The sequence below is a fragment of the Dipodomys spectabilis genome, unplaced genomic scaffold (assembly GCF_019054845.1).
Source record: "Dipodomys spectabilis isolate Male_0828 unplaced genomic scaffold, ASM1905484v1 ptg000089l, whole genome shotgun sequence".
Classification (NCBI taxonomy): domain Eukaryota; kingdom Metazoa; phylum Chordata; class Mammalia; order Rodentia; family Heteromyidae; genus Dipodomys; species Dipodomys spectabilis.
The window spans coordinates 5,182,038-5,196,832 of record NW_024870766.1 but is presented as its reverse complement, the minus strand read 5'-3'; the positions used below and the strand labels follow the sequence as shown (position 1 = coordinate 5,196,832).

At 35.0% G+C, this 14,795-nt stretch overlaps 1 protein-coding gene across 3 annotated transcripts in view; it reads left to right on the top strand.

Annotated features, from left to right (window-relative positions):
• Positions 1 to 14,795, top strand: part of Cfap69 (cilia and flagella associated protein 69) — a 50,390-nt gene that overhangs the window by 13,870 nt on the left and 21,725 nt on the right. For 2 of the 3 annotated variants that reach the window (XM_042684680.1, XM_042684678.1), the window contains exons 6-13: positions 1,339 to 1,437; positions 3,539 to 3,688; positions 3,792 to 3,969; positions 6,680 to 6,803; positions 7,773 to 7,821; positions 7,916 to 8,037; positions 10,492 to 10,708; positions 14,102 to 14,266. In XM_042684680.1, coding sequence (XP_042540614.1) covers positions 1,339 to 1,437; positions 3,539 to 3,688; positions 3,792 to 3,969; positions 6,680 to 6,803; positions 7,773 to 7,821; positions 7,916 to 8,037; positions 10,492 to 10,708; positions 14,102 to 14,266 — 1,104 coding nt within the window. The remainder of the gene's footprint in view (positions 1 to 1,338; positions 1,438 to 3,538; positions 3,689 to 3,791; positions 3,970 to 6,679; positions 6,804 to 7,772; positions 7,822 to 7,915; positions 8,038 to 10,491; positions 10,709 to 14,101; positions 14,267 to 14,795) is intronic. The other variant, XM_042684679.1, reaches the window with a different exon arrangement.

The window sequence follows — 14,795 nt, the reverse complement described above, 5'->3', positions numbered from 1 at the left end:
ACTTGTTTATTGACAGCTGTTTGAGCTGGCCTGTCCCTCTGGCTGGTTTTGGCGCGCAGTTTGGGTGGGCAAAAAGCGGGGTTAGTAACTGTGATGGGAAGGGGGCTACCCATGTGCTAGTTACTGATTGGATGCGCCTCTCTGGCTCCTGGCCTTTGCTTTCTGAGCTCTGTTATCAGGAATTCACAGCCCACTGTTTGCTGAGTTTCCTGGGTTTGTTAGCCCTCCAAGCTGATTCAGTTTTCATGGGGGTCGGGGTTAATTTTAATCTAGAGAAGATAGATGTTTAACAGGTCACATACCCATTTGTCACTGACGTGAGGATAGGGAAATGCTTACAAGGAGGATATCACGTCCTCTCTGAGTACTGTTATTAGACTGGGGTCCCAACAATAGTAACTCATTAAATCTTCAAAAATGTAGTAACTAGTGTTATACTCATTTTACAGATTAAAAGCTATGACACAAAATTACACACATATTTAGAAGAGCCAAGATTTAAACTTAGGTGGTATGGTTCCAGTATTTATGTTATTAATTATAAAGTTCTGTTCTCCCTAGAAAGCAAAGATTGAATTGATTGACAGGCTAAATATATAAGGAAAGATTCAAGATGTTGTGTGTGTGTATATATATGTATGTATGTATGTATATGTGCTTGTAGATATAGTAATGCACTCCAGGTACTTACTACATTTCAGTCATCAGGAGATCACATAAAAGATGGGAACCCATAAAACCCAATTAAGTGAAAAAATTTCTGTCATGTAATAATGGTATACTACCACATCACATCTCATTACTCACAAACCTGCACTGTCAGTTGTATGAAAATTCTATGCACATATAATAAGCAACTATGTTACTGGTGCATGTATTTTCTGGTTTTTATAATTTAGAGTTATCCTTTTGCTTATTTTTGTTTGTTTTATATTCTTTTATGTGTTTCATGAGATGGTTCATTATGTACCTGAGTCTAGCTCAGAGCACACTATGTACCCCAATCTGGCCTCAAATTTTCAGTCCTCCTATTTCAGCCTTCTGAGAGCTGAGATTATTTGTGGGAAGGAGCCACCCACCCTGGATTACCACGTGTTTTAATTGAACCAGTTTGTTTTATGCTTACTTTGATCTTGTATTTGTGTAAGTACACTCTATGAAGTTCAATTAACAATTCAAGTAACAATTTCTCAGAATATATTCCATCATGAATGGAATATGACTTTATATGTCTGTGTATGCATGTATGAAATTAAAGGATATAGTTTTAATCTGATTAGTATTAATACTATATGCTTTAAATAAACTTACACCAGTGTTCATTTATCCTTCTGGCAGGTGAATTAATGAAAATACCAAGTTCTGAACTGAGGATACATATTTGTAAGTGTATTATTGACTTCTATCATGCAGAGCCTCCAAAGAAGCATATTCCAGGTAGAGTTTGAAATAATTTCTCAATAATAACTTGTATTTTTACAAAACAGAAAATTTTGTCTTACTTCCTGCTAAATTTCAAAGAAACAGTAGTCTCACAAATGAACTACATTGAAAATAACTTTTTTATTGTAATCTTGACCTCTTCAGTCATCTCTAAAAACTACATGTATTCTCTTCAGTTTGGGGGTTTGCATGAAAATTTCATTTGAAGGCTAAATATTTGGGCATAATTTGTATCTTTATACCCATATAACTATAATTCATACTTTGTTTTTGCCAGTCCTGGGGCTTGAACTCAGGGCTTGGGTACTGTTCCTGAGCTTCTTTTACTCAAGGCTAGCACTCTACCACTTGATCCACAGCCATGGTACTGATTAATTGAATCCAGGGCTTCATGCATTCAAGGCCAAGCACTCTACCACTGAACCACATTCCCAGGACTGATAATTAATAATTGCTTAATAGTGTTGATAAATATATTCCTATTATCTTATTAATGATAATATCTATTCACCTAGTTAGATAATAACATTTTAATACTGGTACTCTTCTCCATTATATTTCGAGGAAAAAATGTGTATGTTACAGCTAAGAATATTAGTGTATAATGACAAATTAATGTGAACAATATCAAGACTGTGCACTAAGACTGGGAGGATACTATATTACTCTAGAGTCTTCTCCAGAGTTTGTAGAGTTTATAATCAGTGTAGGGAGGGAGAGAAGATATGAATAATACTTTGAGTAATACATTCTTTAATATGGGTAGAATGTATATGATAACTCACCATAGTATTTTTATAACTAGGAGAAAATGGGAAGACATTGGAACTAGAGAAATGAATGAGGACATTAGTAAATATAAACTTTGAAATATTAATGTGGTAGGTAAAAGTGTTTGCTAGGTAGTAGGCATTATACTAAAAACAGCATGGGTAAAAAAAACAGGTTTAGAATTTATCAAAATAGACATGATAGAACTATGTCAGAACTGTTTCAATTCTGTGACACAGAACTGTGTCAAAGTTAAGGAAGCCAGTTCGTCTCAAAAGTAAACATATCATGGAATTATTAAGATCACTTTGAGAGAAAAATGGCTTCATCTCTCCGAGTATGAATTCTCAGGTGTTTAATCCTTTTGATTAAATGTAGTTAGGGAGGCACCTATATGACTGAAGTTAAAGTAGTGTATCTCACAGGACCTAACACAGAAACATTTTTTGGGGGGTTGAGGGGCCTTTGAACTCCAGGTCTGGGCACTGTCCCTGAGCTCTCAAGGCTAACAGTCTACCACTTTGAGCCATAGCACCATTTCCAGTTTTCTGGTGGTTAATTGGAGATAGAACTCTCACAGACTTTCCTTCCCCTCTCCCCCACTGAACTGATGTTGAAATGCTATCTTCAGATCTCAGCCTTCTGAGGAGATAGGATTAACAGGTGTTAACCACTGGCACCTGTCTTTCTTTTTTAGGCCATTGCGAATAGGAAATTTTTATAAGACTATTACTATGCACTAAGATTCTGTAAAGTATCACTACATTAACAAGCATTTATCAGAGCAGCATTACATTTTTCTTATTACTTTGTTTCTGACAGTGTTATTATTGTCCTTGAAAGCACTGAGGTAAATGCATTGTCCAAACAATGAAAACGTTCACTATTTGCAGTCCTTCTATTTTGTTTTACAAAAAGTTGTGTCGACTGACAAAGGTGTTGTTTGGAAAAGGAGGGTTTCGAGATTGCTTACAAATCTGTGGGCTTATTTGTATTCACTAACATCAGAAATACACACACTATGGACCCCAGGTCAAAACTGGCCCACCCCATATTAAATGTTACTAGAGCACAGCCATTTCCATTTATTTTGGTATTGTTTATTGTCACTTACTACAATACATATCATGCCACAATTTGACTTGAAATATGTATTACCTGGCTCTTTACAGAAAAAGATTCCCCATCTGTATGTACATAATTTTTAAATGCCATACTATTTTAAATTTTTTCTTGTTGTTTCTCTTGTTGAATGGTAAATTGCTCATCCTCTTCTCTTGACCATTATGAGAAATAACTGCATATTTCTAAATAATTGTGCTAGGTTACCAGCAAGTTAGTTCATCATACAAGATCAAAATGGCTGAGGTTGGAGGACTGGCTAGAACAATGGTCCAGTCAATGATCTTGCTTGAAAATCAACTGGTTGAGAAACTTTGGGTGCTTAAAGTTCTGCAGCATCTCTCAACATCTGGTTTGTATAGCATTCTTAAACACTTCATTGACATCTATTTTGTTTCCACCTAACACTGTTAACACAGTACAACCTAAATCTTTTTTTTAATTTTATTTTTCAGAAGTTAATTGTGCCTCAATGTTAAAAGCACAAGCAGCAAGCAGAATCTGTGCTCACCTCAATGACCCTGATCCCTCTGGACAGCTTCTGTTCCGTTCATCAGAAATACTTTGGAATTTATTGGAAAAGTCTTCAAAGGAGGAAATCATACAACAGCTTAGTAACTTGGAATGTTTGCTGTAAGTATATGTGGCTAGATAGAAATATCTTTTATTTTAAAATTATTATATTTGCTAATGATACAGTGATACCTTTCTTAAAGTCTATTTCAATTAATTTTTTGATTCGTGGAATAAATACTTCTGAATATTCTTGCCATTGCTTAAGTGAATCTTCTCAACAAGAGGACAGTCTTTTCTTCCTTTCTTTTTCTTTTAATTAGTGCTGGTGGTAAAGAGCAGGATAAGTCTGCTATCAAACCACACTTTTCTCTGTGCAAATCTTTTATAGTAGCATGTGCAGGCTAAGTTTTTATCTTTATATATGTTTAAAATAAAATTGGACATTAAAGATCTATTTCACTTAATCCTTAAATTTTGTAGGAGATTCTTACTATTTGCCAGATATTGCAAGAAAATTAGCCATAAAATGTGAGTAAGCCTTCAAGTTTGTTTACATATTTATTCAACAAATTTCTGCTCTGTGCCAAAGTTGGTACTAGATCATGAAAATACAACTGGAAACAAATCAGACATAGTCTTTATTTTCAAGAAATTAATGTTATCTAGATGAAAAGGACAAATAAATTGACATCTGAAAAGAAGTGATATAAACACAAAAGATGATCACAAGATGTTCTGTCTTCTTCAGAAGGAAGTGAAGCAGCCCATTCTTATTTGCAAGTGACAGAAACTACAACTCAAAGGCTTAAGCAATATAGAATATTTGTGTGCTCATGTAACTAAAAGTGAAGGATAAAACTGAATTTATGTGCAACTTTATGCATGACTCAGCAAATATCAGGACTTGATCCTTTGTCTCTTCTGCATTATCATCTATTATATCGACTTCATTCCTGAACTCCATATAGTAACAACTATGAAGTGAAGGCTCACATCATCTCAACCCCAAATTAAGCAGAGGAGAGCTGCTGCCTGAAAACTCAAAGAAAACAAGGTCTTAAAATGTAGTCTCAAGCTGGATGCCAGTGGCTCACACCTGTAATCCTAGCTACTCAGGAGGCTGAGATCTGAGGATCGCAGCTCAAGCCAGCCCGGGCAGTAAAATCCGTGACTCTTATCTCCAATAAACACCAGAAAGCTGGAAGTGGCACTTGGCTCAAGTGGTAAAGCACCAGTCTTGAGCTGACGAGCTCAGGGACAGCACCCAGGCCCAGAGAGTTCAAGTCCCACGACCAACCAAATAGGGAAAAAATAATATTCTCTGTTGGCCTATAATGGTGTAATGTTGGCTGGTGAACATTCCAGTTCCAGGGAGAAGGAATGCTCTAATTGGTTAAAAAGCAGCTAACGGCAGCTTCATAGGGCCACAAGTTGAGGATGAATGAATAACTAAATCAAAACGATGATAGGGTTAATAGAAAAGTCACATGAGTCCCAAGAGACAACAGAATAAATGGCCACTATAGAGGGAACCTCATTCAGACTTGAAGAGTTAATATATGCTTCCTAACAGTATCTGAACCCTAATTAGGAATTAGCATCACAGAAAACTTCTTATTCGCAGGGAACATCCTAGGCAGGGGAAAAAAAAGTGAAATTTAGCAAACGCAAAAGAAGTTGAGTATGGTCAGAACACAAAGAGCCTAATAGAATGAAGATAAAGCTAATAATGTACCACAACATGAAAGACCTGACAAACCTTGTTAGGGAGGGAGGACTTTATCCTAAAACTCAACAAAAGATATAAGTGGTCCTTTAAAGCCTTTTAGTAACTTTAATGTGGCATGATTAAATCTTTTTTTAAGCTACTGAATATTTTATTTCAAAGTAAAAACAGAACTCAAGCATAAAATTTGCATACCAACAGAATACATTTTAGAAACTCAATGAATACATTCAAAAGTCCAAAACATTTCTGATAAATAAGATAAAGTTGATCCCAAACCTAAGTCTCTAATTTATAGGCAAGATGTCAAAAGTTACCAGGATTGTTTTGGATGTTACAGATTGAGTAAAGCAGTCATTTTGAGTACCATGTACAGTTTGCTTTAATGCATTCTCATCTGGTACATAGTTAAAGGCAGATTGGGAAATGTGAAAAACTTTAGAAACACTTTGATGAATAATATAAAAGTAAGATTTTCTGATTAGGCACTTAACTAGTATTTCCATAGAAATAGTGTCTTGTTCAAGCTACTATAACGAAGTTTCATAGAGCAGGTTGATTACAAACAACAGTAATTTTTTTTCTCATAGTTTTAGAGGCCACAAACCGGCAAAATCTGACAAGGTTACTCTTCTATCTCCTCATATGGAAGAAAAGGAACAAGTCAACTCTCTGGGGTCCCTTTTAGAAGGTTCTACTCTCATGGCCTAATTATCTCACAAAGACACTACCTCTTGAGAGCTTGTTTGGAGGATCTAGCAGGGTAGCACAGCTACTCATACCCTTCACTGAAGAATGGCTCTCCTCTATCAGGGATGGTCTTGTTCAACCAAGCTTCAGGAGGAGCACCCATGGAGCAGTGAGGGAGGTAGGGGACACCCACCCAACCAGCCATGTCAGCTGAATCACCCCTGGTGAAGCGTAGAGTGACAAATGTCACAATAAGATCACCTTCACATCCAAGGCCCCTCTCGGAATTCCATTACACAAGGAGTTAGGATTTCAACAAAGGAATTTTAGAGGCAAAAAATTTTAGAGACAATTTTAGAGACACAAAATATTGTCCATAACAATATTTTAAAAAATACGTTTTATTTTTAGGGCTTTGAAGGAAGCATTTAAAAATTTGTTCGTGAGAGGTTTTACTCATTATGATCATCAACTTAGAAATGACCTATTAGTGATCACAACAATTATAGCTCAAAACCCTGGAGCACCAATGATTGTAAGTATCAGTAAAATTTTATTTATTTTAAATGGAGAATACAATAGCTGCTGCCCACCAGTCTTAGTTTTCTTTTACTTGAAAATATCACTAATTCATCTTAATTCCTGAAGTGTGTCAATGGACAAAATTCTAGGTTAAAAAGTTTTCTTTTAGCACTTAAAAATAATGTTTCACTGTATTTTGGCTTTCATTGTTTCTGATAAAAAGCATGTATCATTTCAAATTATTTTTCCTTCTGTGTAATATATCACTTTTAATTCTGGTAGTTTCCATATTCTTAGTATTATCTTTGGTTTTCAACAGTTTTACTGTGATGTACCAGTTGTGTTCTTTTTCTTTATTCATGGGGTTCATAAACTATCTTGGACTTACAAGTTTAAGTCTAACAAAACTTAAGAGAGCTTTTGTCATTTTATTTCTTGAAATATTTTTAGTCCTGTTCTCTTCCCCTCTTGGGCTAGGAATCCAATTACTTGTACGTTTGACTTTTTTATATTATCCTATAAATATGTAAGTCTGTGTTCATTGTTTTCACTCATTTGTCTATTTGTCAGATTAGATTGTTATATTAATATATAGCTTTAAATTCATTCACTCTTTTTTTTGTCATTCCTCCCTTACAATGCCATTTGAAGATACACATAATGAATTACAGAACTATGTAGATTAATATGATTTTGTTCTTACTAAATTTGAAATTAATTTGTGAGTGAAGCATTCATAAAGGAATGTAAAATACTTAGAAGCATCAAAAGCAAGTGTAAAATTAAGTTAATTACAAGTCTGTCTAGCTATATGCTTTTATTTTTGTGCATTTACTCCTTGATAGTATTAGAACTTAAATTTTAAAGTAATTATAGTAGAAGAATTTGATAAAAATGCACTTCAATAGTAGATTAGATGGACACTTGTTGCTTAACGGTCATTCTAATTAATCTTTCATCTTATTTCATGGATTTCTACTAGGAATGTGGCTTTACCAGGGATTTGATACTATTTGCAACCTTTAATGAAGGTAAAAGCCATAAAACTCTAAACTTCTTGTATTGTCTTGATGAATGGTGTATGTCATATTAGCTTTCATTTCACTTCTTTTTTCTCCTTCACAGTTAAAAGTCAAAATCCTTTGGTAAAAGGTCTTAAGCTTTCTAATACCTATGAAGATTTTGAGTTGAAGAAATTACTATTCAATATAATTGTGATCTTATGTAAAGATTTACCTACTGTACAGGTAATCGTAACAAGAAAGTTAATAAAAATCATCTTCTTTATAATGAGTTTAGCCATGACTGCAAACCTTTGATCAGCACATGTCATGTCCAAAGAGTAACAGATTTACCAGCCTGAAGTTTAGCTGTTAAAATTTTCCTTTGCTTCTGTTTTAATACACAGTGAGATACCTAATGTTAAAAAAAAATAAACCAAAAAAAGAGGTAAGCACATACTAAGAAAATGATTATTATATTTAATCTTCTGAATAAGGGAACATAAAAGAAGTTCATACAGACCCATCCAGTTTTATTTCCCTCGTTTCCTCACTTTCTCCCATTGTTCTCTCCTCCTTCCCTCAGTTTCTCAATCCCTTTTTTCCCTTTTAAGGTGTTTAGTCTTGAATCCAGGGACTCAAACATACTAGGCAAGCATGCTATTACTAACTCTATTCCCACACCAGTTAAATAGTCTCTGACCATATTAAAAAAAAACAAAAGCCTCTGTAACACCAGTCTCAAACCTGTTTAAACATGCCTTTTCTCCACACAAATCTAACATCTTTAATTTTTATTTATTTTATTTATTTATTTTTTTGCCGGTCATGAGGCCTGAACTCAGGGCCTGGACCTTGTCCCTCAGCTCTTCAGCTCAAGGCTTAGCTCTACCACTTGAGCCACAACGCCACTTCTGACTTTTTCTGCTTATGTGGTGCTGAGGAATCTGAACCCAGGGCCTCATGCATGCAAGGCAAGCACTCTACCACTAAGCCACCTTCCCAGCCCCAATCTTTAATTTTGTATTAGTCATGAATTTATCTTACTACTTTACATCCTATGTAACAGCATAATGTAATTTGAAATACTCTAGGACTAAATTCCAATTTGGGTTATTACCTACTAGCTAGATGGTTTTGTTTGTTTGTTTGTTTGTTTTCGATGCTGAAACTTCCTGAGTTTCCATTTCCTTTGGACAAAAAAGATGATTACTCATCTTCCCCATTCATGGATCTCCTGTGAGGTTGACATGAAATGCTAGAAGAATATATTGCTAACAATTCCATTAGCTAAATTAGTCCTAAAACTTTTCTAAGCTCCTTTTCATTAAAAACATAATGGGGATTAAGTCTCTCATTATCATTACAGCAAATGTTAAACTGGGATATTTTAGTGGTAATGGCTTTAATGCAGAATCTCAGCAAATTACATCACTTTGTACCCATCAAAATCAGCTATACTATTAATTCTATTGTCATTTTGAAATTTCTGTATACATCTGTTTTGCTTGTATTGCAATGTTACATTCAATAAAAATTTTAAATATTGGGCATGTAATTAAGTATGGCCTGACTGACATTTGTTTGGTGGAATGTGTATTTAAGTTCTATTGTATGTAGTTACATATAAGCCATACTCACTACTTCAGGAAAAATTGTGTTTTATTATATGCAGGTTAATGAAATTTTTACCTTGGTGATGGGAGGTGGACCTAAGTGGTAGGATATTTGCCTAGCATGTCCTGGGTCAGATCCCTAGCACTGTAAAAACAAAATACCTTTCTTGGAAGAAAGAGTGAAGAAAGAAACACCAGTGGCTTATTACCCCATATTTTCTACTTTTATGCTTTTATCATAAGAAAGAGATAAGTTACATGTGTAAGCATTATAGACAACAAAAACATATTTTATATTTTGTGAGCAAAAAAGAATGCTTGTGCATTTATTCATTGCCTTTTTATTTTGTGTGTTTTTGATATCTCCTATAAATTTGATATTTAGAAAGGGAGTACTTTTAAATAACTACCAATAAGATCATCACATTTTGGTGAGCAAGATGATGTATACATATGAACCTATGGGAGATAAAATGATTTTGGTTTGAGGCTAACCCAGAAAAAAGTTAGCAAGATTTCATGTCAATAAACAAGGCTTGTTTGATGGTTCACTTCTGTAATCTAGGCTATGTAGAATGCTTAGGTAGGAGAATTTTGGTCCAGTACTGGCCCAAAATGTGAGAATTTACCTGAAAAAATAACTAAAGGGGGCTGGGAAGGTGGCTCATTGGTAGAGCGCTTGCCTTGCAATCATGAGGCCCTGAGTTTGATTCCCCAGCACCACATAAGCAAAAAGAAAAAAAGCCAGAAGTGGCTCTGTGGCTCAAGTGGTAGAGCACTAGCCTTGAGCTGAAGAGCTGAGGGACAGCACCCAGGCCCAGAGTTCAGGCCCCACGACTGGACCAAAAAAATAAATAAAATAACTAAAGCAAAAAATGACTAGAAGCATGGCTCAAGTGATAGGGTATGAGAAGGCATAAGGCCCTGAGTTCAATCCCTTGTATCACCAAGTATAAAAACATAAATGACTTTAAAAACCCTGTATCTGAAATCTTTAATTTTTCCTGATTATTTTAAATATGTAAATCTAACTTTCTTATTTAAAATATCCTTCTAACAAATTATCCTCTGCCCTTTCTCATAGCTGTTAATTGATGGCAAAGTTGTTTTGGCTTTGTTCACTTATGTTAAGAAACCTGAGAAACAGAAAATAGTTGAGTGGTCTCTGGCACAGCATGAAGAATTACAGCTACATGCAATTGCCACCTTGTCTTCTGTGGCGCCCTTGTTAATAGAGGACTATATGTCATGCCAGGGAAATGCTCGAATCCTGGCATTTCTGGAATGGTGTGAGAATCAAGGTGAGAGGCTCCTCAGGATTCCTGTCAAAAATAATTGGAATTGAACTCAATACATGCACAGAAAAAGCAACAGAGTTAATTCAAGTAACAAAAAATAAATGCATGTCTGTCTGTCTCCGTCTTACTGAAACCCTTTTGTACAATTTAATATCTGCTAATAAAAATAAATTATGCATATAATTGATTTAAATCTTTGCATTAGGTCTATCAAAAATTATATTTAGAAACAATAAATTCTGATATTTTAATGCTGCTTTTCAATGAACATTTATTGAATGTCTACAAAGTATCATATGCTATTTTAGCTGTTTAATATATTTTTGTGCTTAAATAAGAATTCTTATCTTAAGCTGGGCACTGGTGGCTCATGCTGTAATCCTAGCTACTCAGGAGGATGAGATCTGAGGATCACAGTTCAAAGCCAACCCAGGCAGGAAAGGCCATGAGACTCTTATCACCACCAGAAAATGAGAAATGGTGCTGTGGCTCAAGTGGAAGAGTGCTAGCGTTGAGCTGAAGAGCTCAAGGATAACAGCACCCAGGCCCAGAGTTCAAGCCCCATGACTGACAAAAAGAAAAAGAATTCTTAGCTTTATAGAGTTTAAAATCTATGTAGGTCTCTAACTAGAAGTAATGATCCCATATGTAGTCTACATCTGGAGCCCAAATTTGTTTTTATTACTAATATCACTTAGTTGTACAAAGGAATTTCATTTTGATATGCCTATGCATGCATGCAGTGTACCTTGATCAGACTCCCTTCTTCTATCGCTTCCTTTCTCACTGCTTCCCACTTTCGAAAACAACCTCAACAAGCTTTACTGATCCATTTCCACACATATACATAAAGTATTTTTACCACATTTACTCTCCTTCACTCTCTTCCTTTGCCCTTCTATTTGCACCCTGTTTCACCTTTAATTTGTGTTAAGGTACATATTAGTTGCTCAAAAGGGCTTCACTGTGTCATTTCATACATGCATACACCATACTTCAATCAGATGGATTATATGTAATCATGTATCTACATTTATGTTTGTCTTTTTAGGTCTAGTATCCACATATGAGAGAAAGCATGTGAACTTTGTCCTTGAGCCATTCATCAGTTGTAGGACATCTGGGCTATTTCCATAGCTTGGCTATTGTGAATAGTGCTTCAATGAACATGGGTGTGCAAGTGCCTTTATTGTATCCTAACTTACATTCCTTCTAATGTATGTTCAAGAGTGGTATGCTAGATCATAGGGTAGTTCTAATTTTAGTTTAGTTTTGTTGTTTAAGTGGTACAGCAAGGAGTTTGAGAGAGACAGAGACAGAAACAGAGAGAGAGGAGAGACAGAGAGAGAAAGAGGGAGAAAGGGAACATCATTAAAAGGAAATAGCAGGCTCAAGCCAGATGGCTCAAGAGCCAAGTTAAGGAATTTTCTGTTCCACATACAGAAAATGGAAGTTAAAGACTCCTATTTTTAGTTTTGTTGAAGAAGCTCCATACTGATTTTGTATTGTAGTAGTATACATTCCCACCAACAGTGTATATGGGTTCCTTCCCCATATCTTATTTTTGCTTTTGTTAGTGATGGGCATTCTGTCTGAAATAAGATAAAATCTTAGTTGTTTTAACTAAGATTTCCCTTATGGTGAGGAAAATGGAGCATTTCTTTATGTATTAATTTGCTATTTGTACTTCTTTGAGAAGTATCTGTTTATTTGCTCATCTATTAATTGAGTTGTTGATTGGAAGTTTAAATTTTTGATCCCTTTGTCAGATGTACAGCTAGCAAACACTTTCTCCCATTCTCTAAGCTGTCTTTTCAGCCTACTGACTAATTTGCTGTGTAGGTTTTTAGCTTATTGCATCCCTTTGGTCAATTCTTGCTCTATTTGCTGACTTTTTGGATTTCTAGTCAGGAAGTTACTATGTCATATTTTCTAATGTTCTCCCTATTTTTTCCTGTAGTTACTTCAGAGTTTCAGGTCTTACATTAAGATCCTTGACTTACTCTGAAATTGACATTAGTTCAGGGCAAGAGATAAAGGTCTAGTTTCATTTTTCCAAACAACATTTGTTGAAGTTTTTTTTCCAATCTTTGACAAAAATCAAATGGTAGTAGGTGTGTGAGCTCATTTCTGAGTCTTCTAGTCTGTTCCATTGGTCTTCATGTCTGTTTGCACTCTAGTACCATGCTGGTTTTCTTATTATGGCTTTGTGGTATAATTTGAAGTCTGGTATTGTAATTATTCCAGAATGTCTCTTTTTTTCTCTCTCTTTCCCTCTCTTTCCCTCCATCCCTCCCCTGCTTTCTCTCAAGAATGTTTTGGCTATTTGGGGTCCTTTGTGCTTCCATATGAATTTAAGGATTGATCTTTCTACTTCTATAATGAATGACATTGGAATTTTGATGAGGATTACACTGAATCTGTAGATTGCTTTCAACAGCATGACTGTTTTTACAATGCTTGCCTTGATAATCCATGAACATAGAAGGTCTTCCCATCTTCTAGAGTCTTCTTTATTTTCTTCAACATTTTATGGTTTCAGTTGTAGAGGTCTTTTACATTCTTGATTAATTTTATTGCTAAATTTCTCCCTAACCTCCCCCCACCTCCAGCCCACCAACCAGAGGCTGTTGTGAATGGAATTGTTTTCCCAATCTCCAGTTATAAAACCTAGAAATTCGTATATGAAAAAGTCTGAAAAATGTATTAATATAAACTTGAAAAGTGTTTACTACTCCTTTACTGATAAGCTAGGATCAAGATTCATAAAAGCTTCTACATGTTTAAAGGAATAAAATTCATAGAGAAGCATGTCAAAGATAGAGCCTGTCATACAAGAAAATTTTAAGCTTTGAAAAATAATTTCCATCACACAACCTGTCTGGTAATCAGAGAAGTGCAACTTAAGATAAAAATGAACTAGCATTTCACATTTAACAGACTTGGGGAGGAATCAGTCTTCTTATATATCGTAGTCATTTTACTATAGTAACAAAAAATGACTATGCTTGTTTAATTCACTAGTTACTTGAAGAATCTTAGTGGTAGGAAGGGGGGAATAAACCAGAATGTTCATTGTGGCAGTTTGTCTAGTAAGCAGATAAATGATCATTTATAATACTAATGCTGAGATTGAAACAGGTGATCTTGATTTTCTTAGGACAATATAAATAACTCAAATCGATAACATTTTCTAACAAAAGTTGCAAAAGTTACAAATGATATCCATCCTGAGAGTAGAAAGGAAGTAGAAGGGATATTTATTTCTCTGAATAAAAAGCAAATATAACAAAACTTTAACATGTTTATGTTTTACATAAGATATCTGGTACATTGTTTATATTAAATGTTTCAGGTGTTTTCACATAAATTGATTTTATTAATTTCTCTCCACAGATCCTTTCTTCAGCCATGGTAATAGTTTTCATGGCACAGGTGGCCGTGGCAATAAGTTTGCCCAGATGCGTTACACATTAAGACTTCTGAGAGCCATGGTCTCTCTTGAGGATGAGAATATAAACACAGATCTTTGTGAAAAGGAAACAATTCAACAACTGATAGGTAAAATACAACCTGGCAGTTTTTATTTTACTTCTGAAAGTAAAGTAACAAATTACTGTATATACTCATAATTTTTTTTATTGTGAAAATACCGTACAGATGGTTAACAGTTAAATGGGCAAGGTAATGAGTTCATTTCTTATCAAGCATTGTTGCCTCCTCCTTTGTTTCCCCTTCTCATCCCTTCCCATCTCCCCCAACCCATAACTCCCCCCCCGAAAGTTGTAAAGTTTGTTTTTTGACATAACGTCTTGTACATCTCATTGTTGCAATGGGGTCCACTTGTATCCCTATTTAAACAATTTGTTTTTTTTCCTTTCCCCTCCACAAATACCAACATCAAATACAGTGAAAACAAGGGTTATACTATGGGGGAGGGACATACAAAGCAACAAAAAAATCATCTTATAAATATGTTCGAAACAATCACAAGAAAGAAAAAAGAACATTTGAATCCTTATATTGGGGTTCATTTAGCCTAACATCAACTTATCTGACCGTTTCTGCTTGTCTCAGACATATACTAGTT